This window comes from Lactuca serriola, chromosome 8 (genome assembly GCF_051521515.1).
Source record: "Lactuca serriola cultivar US96UC23 chromosome 8, Lser_US96UC23_V15, whole genome shotgun sequence".
Classification (NCBI taxonomy): domain Eukaryota; kingdom Viridiplantae; phylum Streptophyta; class Magnoliopsida; order Asterales; family Asteraceae; genus Lactuca; species Lactuca serriola.
Window position 1 is genome coordinate 131,130,233 of NC_136415.1, and position 10,913 is coordinate 131,141,145.

Sequence of the window (10,913 nt, forward strand, 5' to 3'; positions counted from 1 at the left end):
GTTACAATACGGCGTCGAACAGAATACACACCCTTGATTTGCTATGAGCCTATGACATGTCCTTCTGCATAAATATAACCCTTGCGTATGGGTACCTTCACTAATTTCCTCCATATTCCGGCTACATAATCGGCGAATCAGGTTTCTTTCTTTCGCTTATTACACATAACGACAATTTCTTATAACCATCACCAATGATCATTGCATGTAAAATGTTTGAAAATTTAATAATTTTTCCTTCACCAATTGATTCGTCTAGTCGGAAATTCTTGATTTAAATCGTAGGCAACGCAACTTAATATTCTAGCGTTCAATCTTCGAAGACTGATTATATGAAGTTCACAAATGCAATTTTTTATTCAAACAGTGGTAATGAAGAAAGCGCTACTGCCTGCGAAAACTATTAGCAAGGAGAAGCAAATTTCCGGGAAAGAAGCTCTAACGAAGCTCTTGAGATGGCATTTTGGGCATCTGGAGTATCGAGGAAAGCAGTTGGAAGCCATAGAAGCTGTCTTATCAGGTTCTGTATTCATATTCCTTTTTTTGCTGCAGTAATAGTGTCTAGGCTTCTTGAAATCTGTTAAAGTATCCATTTTCAAGTTTCTATCACATGAAATTGGGGGAATAAGTTGTTCTTGGGCCTCAATTTTTATGCAGGAAGGGATTGTTTCTGTCTGATGCCAACTGGTGGTGGGAAGTCGATTTGTTATCAAATCCCTGCTCTAGCAAAACGGGGCATTGTGCTTGTTGTTTCTCCTTTAATAGGTGAAAGATTGTTAGTCATAATTTGGATGTTTATCAAAGTGGAACCTTGTACTACACAATGTTTTTCATTGCTAGGGTCTAACTTTTGATTGAATGCATTGTTTTTCCATGATCACAGCCTTAATGGTGAGTGTGTTTACTTGCTCAATATGTGTCTGTGTATGTATATTGTCAAATGTTATACTTCAAATTGTTGTAAATTATTGTTACTTTGCACCAGGAAAACCAAGTAATGGCATTGAAGGAAAAAGGGGTAGCTGCTGAATATCTCTCATCAACTCAGACTTCACAAGTTAGGAATAAGGTAATGCCTTACTTTACTATCTTACATTGCGTACCTCGTTGTATTTTAAACTTCAACAACAACTATTTACTGAAAGAATATATTTGCTCGAACATTTGAAAAACTTTCAGATTCATGAGGAGCTTGAATCTGGAAATCCATCAATGAGGTTACTCTATGTGACACCAGAATTGATTGCAACAACAGGATTTATGTTGAAGCTAACAAAACTTCATTCTAGAGGGTTGTTGAATCTGATAGCTGTAGATGAGGTTTGAACTTTATAAATTTCACCGATTCATAAATGAATTCTGATCAATATTTATCCATTTTATCTCAACTTTTCAGGCACATTGCATTTCAACATGGGGCCATGATTTTAGGTAATTTCTCAAATTGCTACATAGTTTCTTCATATAAGCTCAATGGTTCATTAGTGCTAGTTTTTGTGGTTCTTGATTAGAATCTTTTCATAATCAGGCCTAGCTACAGAAAGTTAGCTTCTTTGAGAAAACGCCTGCCAGATGTACCACTATTAGCATTGACAGCTACTGCTGTTCCCAAGTGAGTCTTTTTAACTCTCACCCTGTATCTTTCTATACTTCATTGGATATAACTCTTACCTGATTTATTTTCTTTTGTAGGGTTCAGGTGGATGTGATAGAGTCATTGAACATGGAAAATCCTCTAGTCCTTAAATCATCATTTAATCGACCAAATATATATTATGAAGGTTAAGTCAGTTGCTTTTTTTTTTGTCTTTGCTTCTAAAATCATCAATGTCATTGACTAAAATTTCTAATTTTTTTTACAGTTCGATTTAAAGACCTTCTAACAGACCCTTATGATGATCTAACTGATCTAATTAAATCCTGTGGAGATGTTTGTGGGATTGTGTATTGCCTTGAACGTACAATGTGTGATGACTTGGCTTCTCATTTATCAAAAAATGGCATTTCTTGTGCTGGTATGTAACTATTCATCTTCCTTTGACTTTTCATCTTAAAATCTTCCTTACAAACATTTCTTTTTTCTTTTTTCCTTTTGTTTTTCAGCATACCATGCAGGGTTGAACAATAAATTACGGACTTCTGTTTTGGATGATTGGATTTCTGCCAAGACACAAGTCGTAGTGGCTACAGTGGCTTTTGGAATGGTATGCAACTTTTTTAATAATATTATATTACACCTCTGTTTATTTGAATATATATATTTTTTTCTCCAAATGGATTAAATAACAAATTGTGTACAATATTTATTAGGGAATTGATCGAAAGGATGTTAGGATTGTTTGTCATTACAATATTCCAAAGTCAATGGTGTCATTCTATCAAGAATCAGGTAGGGCTGGTCGTGATCAACAGCCTTCTAGAAGCATTTTGTACTATGGAATAGATGATCGCAAGAAAATGGTTCGATTATTATCTTCTATATTATTCATTTTATAATTTTTTTCACTAACAAGCATACTAAAGTCCTCTATAAGATACTTGCAGCAATTTATATTGAATAATGCGGATAACAAAAAGTCACAGAATGGGTCGCCAAAGAAGTCAGTTGATGAATTCAATTCAGTAAGCTTATATTTCTTGTAGAATCCATAAATTATTTTATTGATTATGGTTATAAAAATCAAATGCATGATTTAATAAATGCAGATGGTTGAGTATTGTGAAACATCTGGTTGTCGTAGGAAAAAGATTCTTGATAGTTTCGGGGAACAGGTAAGTAAATCTATATATGATTTATTATAATAATTATTTCCATCATGTTTTAGTGTGAAAACTTCTTACATGTGACTTTTGGAAAGCAGGTATCGACTTCAGTGTGTAAGAAAACATGTGATGCATGTAAAGATCCAAATTTAGTGATGAAGAACTTAGAGGAGCTTAAAACCATGTGTTCTCTTCGTAATAGAATCGGATCCTCACAGATATTTATGAATAGGTATGTTTTATTTAGGAATTAGGAAGCTATTTTCCTTCATAAAATTGTTATATCCTGATGAATGTTTGTTTTTGTTATGTCTCAGCTCCTCAAAGTCGTTTGGTGAAGTGGAATTCTCAGAATACTGGTCTCGTGATGACGAGGCAATTCCATCTGAAGATGATGATATCTCTGATGATGATGATGGTACATATTTTGTTTAATAAGTTTTATAAATTTTTAATAGAATCTTAGAAATGATAATCATGTATAACTTCCAGATGGGATTGATGACGTTGAAGGCCTTACACAGACACCCTTATCATCAAAATCAAGACTTATTGAAAAAATGGAATTATTACAACGAGCAGAAGAGAAATATTATCAAAATAAAAGTCCAAAAAAACTCGACAAAAATGTCATAAGTGACACAACAAGGGAATCCTGCAAGCAAAGATTGATCAATGCATTAAAACAAACGCAACAACGCCTCGACAACTTTCTGTAAGCATACCCTACCCTTCACTCTGTTTTTATTTATTTTGTTTTTTTGGTGTTCTAGAAGCTTCCGGATGTGCAGGATAGACCCTGAAACATCTTCTACATTCTTGGAGAATGAATGCTACAAAAAATACGGGAAAACCGGGAAGTCATTCTATTTATCACAGGTGGCAAGTACTGTGAGGTGGCTTTCAACAGCTAACACTACAGATTTGACTTCTAGGCTTGCCACCACCGGTCAAAGTCCAACTTCAAAAAAGTCAACGGAAGTAGAACCTTCCTCTATTTCAAATCATGCAATGAAGATGAACAAAAAAGATGATGATGAAAATGTTACATCAGGACACCCTTCAAGCCCTTCAACAAACACTTGCAATGATATAAAGTTGCCACCAATCCCATCTTTCTCTGAATTTGTCAACAAAAAAACCAACATCGATAGCAATCCATCACCATTGAAAAGAAACAGATTTCACTAGTATCAACTGATTTCAATCTTTCAACTTTTTACAATATCATTTTTTTTCTTGAGTAATATTCATTTAGCAAGTGTATTACACCATTACTGCTTTTAAATTTCACAAAGTAGGCTCATAAGTTAGGGCTTCAGAGTACAGTTTCAAGGGGCAGCTTTCCTATGAAGTCGTTCTTCAAACTTCCTAAGTAAAGATTTCCCTCAAACTCAAGGACAGAAGTGACAAATGACACCACTTTTCCATTCGGATCATCAAGCATCTTAATAATCCTCCCATCACTCCCAACATTCATCACCATTGAACCCTTCTCAACTGCTCTAATTTGCTCAAACAGCTTCGGGAATGTTGCTAAAACATGTTTAATCGCTTTGGAAGAATGCACAAATTTCATCCTGCTTGAAGTCAACTGCATAAGGCAAACTATTTCATTAGCTTCAAATTACAAACTTCTATTCTTTGGTTATTTTTTTTATTCTAAAAAAAACCTGAAGTAAAGCCACCCAAAATGACCCATCAGGAGCTACTTTGATATTGTCGGGTGAACCAGGAAGATTGTCAATAAAAATCTCAACTTTCCCTCTCTTTTCCTCCTTTAGCCAGTACTTCAAACACCTAAATCTTGATTTTTTTTTTTAAAAAAAAACATAAGGTTAGTTTATCTTTAACATTTAAAAAAAAATCAGCGACTTTTACTTACTTCCATGATTCACACACCACCAAAAAGTCTTCATCTGAAGAAACAGCTACCCCGTTTGCAAATCCAAGTCCATCAAGCACTAAAGTTGTTTCCTTTGTAGATGGGTCATATCTAAGAAGCTGTCCATGTGGTTTTGCCTCCAAAAAATCCAAGTGCCAGTTATGCAACCCGAATTTAGTGCTGGCAACACTGAAGTATAAGCTTCCATCAGATGCTTCAGCCAAATCATCTGCAAACCTTACATTTTCACCATTTAAATGAGTTGCTAAAGCTGTCACTTCACCATCTTCACTAACCTTAATCAAACCCTGCAACATCACATCAAGTTTCATTTTTGGCCCGAACATTTCAAAAATTGTAAATGAATGAATACCTCTTCAGTATCGCACACGATTAGATCGCCACTCTTTGTTTTGATCAAACCAAGTAAAGTATGTTTGTTGTGTATCTTCTTCCAGTTCTCCAAAGTTCCATTTTTATGTAATCTTTTGATCCACCCGTCTCTGGTAGCTGTATACAGGACCCCTTTTTGGTCTATAAACACATCTTCTGGTTGTTTCAGCATCCCTTCCCCGAGCTTGATCACTCTCTGTAAAAAAAAAATCCACAGTTAAAAAACGTAAATAAACATGAAGTTTTGATCAGGGAGGTCACCTGTAAGTGGTTGTTTGGGGTGAAAAAGGGTGGTGAAGGAGGTAAGTGAAGTGGGTCTGGAGATATTGGAGAGTGGAAGAAGACTTGAAGTGTGATGGCAAGTACAGAAACAAAAATGGTGATTAGTGTAATAAGAAGGTACTCCATGGTTATGGCTGATGGTTGTTTCAGTGGAAGGTGATAAGAGGAAGTGAGAATTGGTGATTGTATTTGAAAGGATCAGAAAAGTCTTGTGCTGTCTTATTCTAGGCTGGACCACTTTGAAAACTTCCAAAGTAGGCACCATGCAGAAGTCAGTCGAATACCAACAAAGAAAGTTGAATTTTATTGACACATGTTCGAGAGAATTGGTTACGTATAAGTTTAATCAAGAGATTAAAAAAATGAAATCAGCCATTCCCTTAAGGTGTGTGTGTGTGTGTGTGTGTTTGGTTTGTAGATTCTAATGAAATCCGAGACAGATATTCCTTCTATATCTTGTTTGGTTGTCAAACAGACGGAATATAATTATGTTGGAATCCTTGAAATTCCATGTTAGATAGATGACTTTTATATTCCTAGGGGTGGGTGGCAGTGCCATATTTAGGATTCAAGGATTCAAAATTTTGTCTTGTCCACTTTAATTGAGGTTACAAAATAAACGGGTCCAGTTATTTGGCGTTAATAATATCATCTACCCAGCCCACTTCCGAGAAAAATAAATCCGCCGCTATGGTTGTTGATGCTACATCTAATTTTGATGACAAGGTCCATTCCGTTAATCCTTTAAAATTTGATTTTATTAATAACCTTGATTCTTTTGATGATGATGTTTTGCTTATCCCTTCGGAGATCATGATTAACGGTAGTGCTCCTTACGAACGAACCTTATATGGATATTTTGTGGGACAAAGACTTGCTTTTCCTCTAATCAAGGAGCGTACTCAAGATTTATGGAAAGAACATGGGCTTTGTGACATCTTCATCAGTGACGACGATGTGTTCTTCTTCAAATTAGATAATGATGTGGCTTTAAACTATGTTCTTCAAAAGGGCATTTGGAAGATTAATGGTATTCCTGTTTTCTTCTGCAAATGGGACCTGGACGTTTTCATTGAAAAATCAACTCATGATCGGGTCCCCGTTTGGGTTAATATATGGCATCCCCCTCCAACTTTTTAATAAAGATGGTCTTAGTCTCATTGCAAGTAAACTTGGAAGGCCTTTGGAGGTTGATTCTTATACTACAACTATGTGTGAGCGGCCTACGGGTAGAGCGGTTTTTGCCCGTATCCTCATCGAGATGTCGGCTAAATATCCTTGGGCTAAGGAAATAAAAATCAAAGCGGTCACGGCTAAAGGTGCTACATCTATAACACTTAGAGTGGAGTATTCTTGGAACCCAAAGAGATGCGATCATTGCAAATTTTTTGGCCATGACCATGCCACATGCCCCACTCACACGATTAGTACCCCCGACCCAAAGCCGGCTATGCCCACTCCAAAAGACGTTGATAATGAAGGATACCAAATAGTCAAGAGGAGATCTAGAACGTTTCCCATTCCAAAGAAGAAGATCCCCATCGACAACCGTAAAAAAAAGACTCTGCTATAAAGATCTCTCAAGTATACAAACCAGTTTCCCGTGTAGAACCAAAGAAAAAAGTCTCCACTAACATGTTTGATGCTCTTTCCCATCAAAGACTGGATGATATTGATGATGATTCTCGTGTCCCTCCTATTATTGATGATGATTCTTGTGTCCCTCCTGTTATACATTCAAGAGATATTTACCCAGTTTCAGACGAACTCCCAAACTCTTCTCATGGTGGTCGTATCTCTTCTCCAATTGACCAGGGATGACGATTTTAGGTCTTTATTTAGTTAGTTTCTATTTGTTTGTTTGTTTTGCCTTTGCTTTGGGGCATGTCCCTTAGCTTGGCTAGTCTTTCTTTTTCTTTTTCATTGGCGTTTGCCATTTTCTTTTGTCTTCCTATACTTAATATATTTTGCCAAGGGGATTCCCTTTTTCCAAAAAAAAAAAAAGGTTTAGTATTAACTTTTTGATACCAAAAATAAAATGTAATTTTGAAAATAGTTGTCAATATCTTATAATTGTTCACGAGTTTTCATATTTTGAAAATAATATATAATTGTGTTGTTGCTAAATGTTTAACATTTCTTTCTCAAGATCAAGATATGACACTAGACGAATATTTATAATTTGATCACTTATCTTAATGCATAAATAGTTTTTTTTATCAATTATATTGTTGACAGGGAACACTCCACCCTGGAGCAACAAGCAAAAGTAGTGTTAATTTCTATAAAAGTTTTTTGTTTTTTTTTTTTTTTTTCAAGTTTCCAATTCCTTTTAGTTATTAAACATTGAATGTCCTGTATGCTTGTTTGTTTTGATCATATTATTCATGCATCCCTAAACATCTACCTCATGAATGGATGTACATGCCATGTAGAGTCTTTTCTTATCTTGTTCTTGGGATATCATGATTGTCTAGACAAGTGTTGCACAAATTATGGCGACCAATTAATTAATCGATTGGTGAACTTGAGCTGATTACAATTAAGGCCAATAAACTAGTTTAATCGCTTTTGGTATCGGTTAACGTCGGTCCTTGGTAGTCTTTGGCGAAAAAAATAAAAAATAAAATATTCATGTTTTCAATTTTTCAAATATTGTACCAAAAATTTCAAAATTTCAAATATTATATAAAGAAAATTTCGAAAATCAAAAGTTCTAAATTTTCAAAATTTCAAATATTTATTTTCTTAGGATATATTAAATGTTTTTAAATAATTTTATTAATAATTAATGCTCATCGATTAATCCTCACATAGACCGATTATTCCTTTAACCAAGTCGATCATCAAACATTTTTTACAACCTTGGTCCGGACACTACATTATACTATGCAATCACATTTAATGTATTTGAACATTTTTTACAACCTTGGTTCGGACGCTACGTTATACTATACAATCACATTCAATGTATACATGATTAACCTTTTTAGTGGCTCAATCACATACAAATGTCATGCTCTATCTAGAAAACAATATCAATAGTATAAATAATAATAATTTCAAAACATTTAAAAATTTAAAGCATAAGGTATAAAAACCACTTTATCTTTTCAATCATATGACTTGTACTTACTTTTTCAAAGAGTTAATTTAATCAAACCTATTAACATTATGTCATGTACCCTAAATGGAAAAAATCCTTATGTACACACATTGTTAGTCGGTGGAGATTAATTATCACTCCTTATCCTTCACTTTATGCTTCTTGACCAATATTCCATAAATACCTATTCAATCAAAATAATAAGCTCATAAGAATACTTCTCTTTCAAAAGAGCTTTATTATATTCCATATTTTCATTTCCAATCTTCTATAATAACATAATATCATTATTTTACAATCTCACGGCTAAAACTAGTTAGGCTTCACGAAGAACTTATCATTATGCCTTAATTCATTAAGATACTAGTTCAATCTCACATATCTAGCAAACCACCCAATTAGGGTTCATGATCATCCTCTTTAAATTCAAGCAATAAACCATATTAAGGATTGAAAACATGTTTACTACACCTACTACATAATTATCATCAAGATTTCATTTCTCTCTCTCTCTCTCTCTCTCTCTCTCTCTATATATATATATATATATATATATATATATATATATATATATATATATATATATATATATATAAGAATTATGGTTTCATCACCCCTTTATACTTTCACCATTAAAGTTTGTCTAAGCTTGCTAAGAAGAAGAAGTTACCTTCAACCCAAGATGTAGAAGCCATGATTCTTGTCCTTCATGGAAATCCTTGATAGAGCATCAACCTCTTAGTATTAAGCTCCTAAAATCGCCCCTAGATGGTCTCCAAACGGTGTGTGGTGAAATGAGGGGCAAGCAATCGACTTAACACATGATATAATGTATTTTTATAGACCTTGACCCCTTTACACAACTGTATAACATGAAACACAACCATGTTTTTCCAAAATAGTCCCAAAAGTGCCATAAAAAGCAATCTACTTCATTAAATTGAAGTTTAGATTGTTCGAACCATTTACACGACCGTGTAAGGCATTATACAATCGTGTAACTCTCATTTTCTTCTTTAAGCAATGCATTTTACTCTCCAACTTCAATTAACCATAACTTCTTCATACATACTCATATTTTAATGATCTTTATATCCATATATTCGTATTCGAGTCAACTACAACGTCTTTTAGATTAGCTCTGCAAAAAAGTTCTACATTTTCATTTATAAACAAAGGGTTACGCAACACCTCTGTTTCCTGGCTCTCGGAAACAATCCTGCTGCGTAACCCTGCCTGTAGCCTCGTCGTGTACCCCACGACACCTCTGTTTCCTGGCTCTTGGAAATGGTCTCGCTGTGTAACCCTAGCTGTAGCCTCGCCGCGTACCCCACGACATCTCTGTTTCCTGGCTCTCGGAAATGGTCTCGCTGTGTAACCCTACATGTAGCCTCGTCGCGTACCCCACGACACCTCTGTTTCCTGGCTCTCGGAAATGGTCTTACTATGCAGCCCCACCCTATAGCCTCACTGTCTATCCCTCAACAATTCTGTTGTCTGGCTATCGAAAATAGTCTTACAACGTGACCCTCGCTAGCAACCTATCATCTCATATGGCTTCACATGGCTACCACAACAATCATGTCGGATAACAGTCTCAAGGACTGAATTGCAAGCTTAGGCTTCTTAGCTACCCCGATCCGACATTCCACCGACATCAGTGTCGTGTAACACTCTTTAGCAGCCTCGGTCCGCATGATCGCAACAACAGTTACGTTGCCTCTCACCGACCGGCTCGCACTCCTCTTGATGAAGGAGTATCAAGTCAGCTCAAGTAGTGTTTGGCTTGTCACACAACCCTACGGCTCTCGTGGGTGAGGTTCGATCATTTCCTTTATTATTTAAATGCTTTGGTGCTTTATCTAGTCCGATCCGATTGTCAGCAACCCAATCGCATCAGACTAGGGGGAATTGACAACGCACAGTTTATCCGACTAAGTTCAGTCCGATGTCATTGGGCGCGTACCAATAACACCAGACTAGGGGGACTTGATGAGATATGGTCCACTGGCATGGCCTAGACTGCTCTAGCGCGCCAGCCTGGCCTGGCGCGCTACTGCCAGCCCTGCCTAGCATTCCCTTGCCAACTTTGCCTGGCGCTCCCTTGCCAGCCCTGCTGGGGACTCTCCTGCCGGCCCGGCCAGGCGCTCCCTCGCCTGACACTCCCTTGTCATCCCTTCCTGGTGCGCGCCGCCAGCCCTGCCTGGGGCGCCCCCGCCAGCCCCGCCCGGCGCCTCCGGGCGGCCTTGCCCAACTCCTTGCTAGTTGGGCCCGAATTGGGCTGGCCCAAGGCCTGCCCTAATTCCCCTTGACCTAGTTGTCCCCTATATAATGAACAATACCTCCTCCATGGAGAAGGAGCTTCCCCATGGCTCAGCTGCCACTATACTCCGGCCGGGTGGCTTAGCCGCCACCCGCCGCCGTCAGCCACCACACCACCAGCACCAAGATGGTTCTCTTCAGCTATGGAGGACCATCTCAGAT

The 10,913-nt window shown here is 36.9% G+C and overlaps 2 protein-coding genes across 3 annotated transcripts; one reads left to right on the forward strand and one right to left on the reverse strand.

Moving 5' to 3' along the window:
• Positions 1-344: 344 nt before the first annotated feature.
• RECQL3 (DEAD/DEAH box RNA helicase family protein) lies at positions 345-4,010 on the forward strand. 2 transcript variants are annotated; one of them, XM_079016398.1, is made up of 17 exons: positions 345-520; positions 658-765; positions 884-891; positions 986-1,069; positions 1,180-1,320; positions 1,397-1,431; positions 1,529-1,612; positions 1,693-1,781; positions 1,863-2,015; positions 2,104-2,204; positions 2,311-2,460; positions 2,545-2,622; positions 2,707-2,772; positions 2,862-2,995; positions 3,081-3,181; positions 3,256-3,478; positions 3,555-4,010. In XM_079016398.1, exons 1-17 carry the CDS (start codon positions 346-348, stop codon positions 3,952-3,954), a joined length of 2,130 nt encoding a protein of 709 aa, XP_078872524.1. In that variant the 5' UTR covers position 345; the 3' UTR covers positions 3,955-4,010. The 2 variants fall into 2 exon arrangements, with proteins under 2 accessions (XP_078872524.1, XP_078872523.1); XM_079016397.1 differs by lacking the exons at positions 345-520; positions 884-891.
• On the reverse strand, positions 3,931-5,500 carry LOC145069469 (protein STRICTOSIDINE SYNTHASE-LIKE 4-like). The gene is made up of 5 exons (XM_079016399.1): positions 5,303-5,500; positions 5,022-5,237; positions 4,649-4,956; positions 4,437-4,569; positions 3,931-4,357 (listed from the first exon to the last, which is right to left on the reverse strand). Exons 1-5 carry the CDS (start codon positions 5,447-5,449, stop codon positions 4,082-4,084), a joined length of 1,080 nt encoding a protein of 359 aa, XP_078872525.1. The 5' UTR covers positions 5,450-5,500; the 3' UTR covers positions 3,931-4,081.
• Between the last annotated feature and the right edge of the window lie 5,413 nt (positions 5,501-10,913).

Bases quoted from the DNA above. Each gene is read 5' to 3' on its own strand.
- LOC145069469 (XM_079016399.1), bottom strand. From the start codon at position 5,449: ATGGAGTACCTTCTTATTACACTAATCACCATTTTTGTTTCTGTACTT. The intron at 5,238-5,302 runs GTGACCTCCCTG...TTTTTTTTACAG, and splicing joins CCCCAAACAACCACTTACAG to AGAGTGATCAAGCTCGGGGA. The intron at 4,957-5,021 runs GTATTCATTCAT...GTGATGTTGCAG, and splicing joins TCGTGTGCGATACTGAAGAG to GGTTTGATTAAGGTTAGTGA.
- RECQL3 (XM_079016398.1), top strand. From the start codon at position 346: ATGCAATTTTTTATTCAAACAGTGGTAATGAAGAAAGCGCTACTGCCT. The intron at 2,461-2,544 runs GTTCGATTATTA...AGATACTTGCAG, and splicing joins TAGATGATCGCAAGAAAATG to CAATTTATATTGAATAATGC. The intron at 2,773-2,861 runs GTAAGTAAATCT...TTTGGAAAGCAG, and splicing joins TTGATAGTTTCGGGGAACAG to GTATCGACTTCAGTGTGTAA.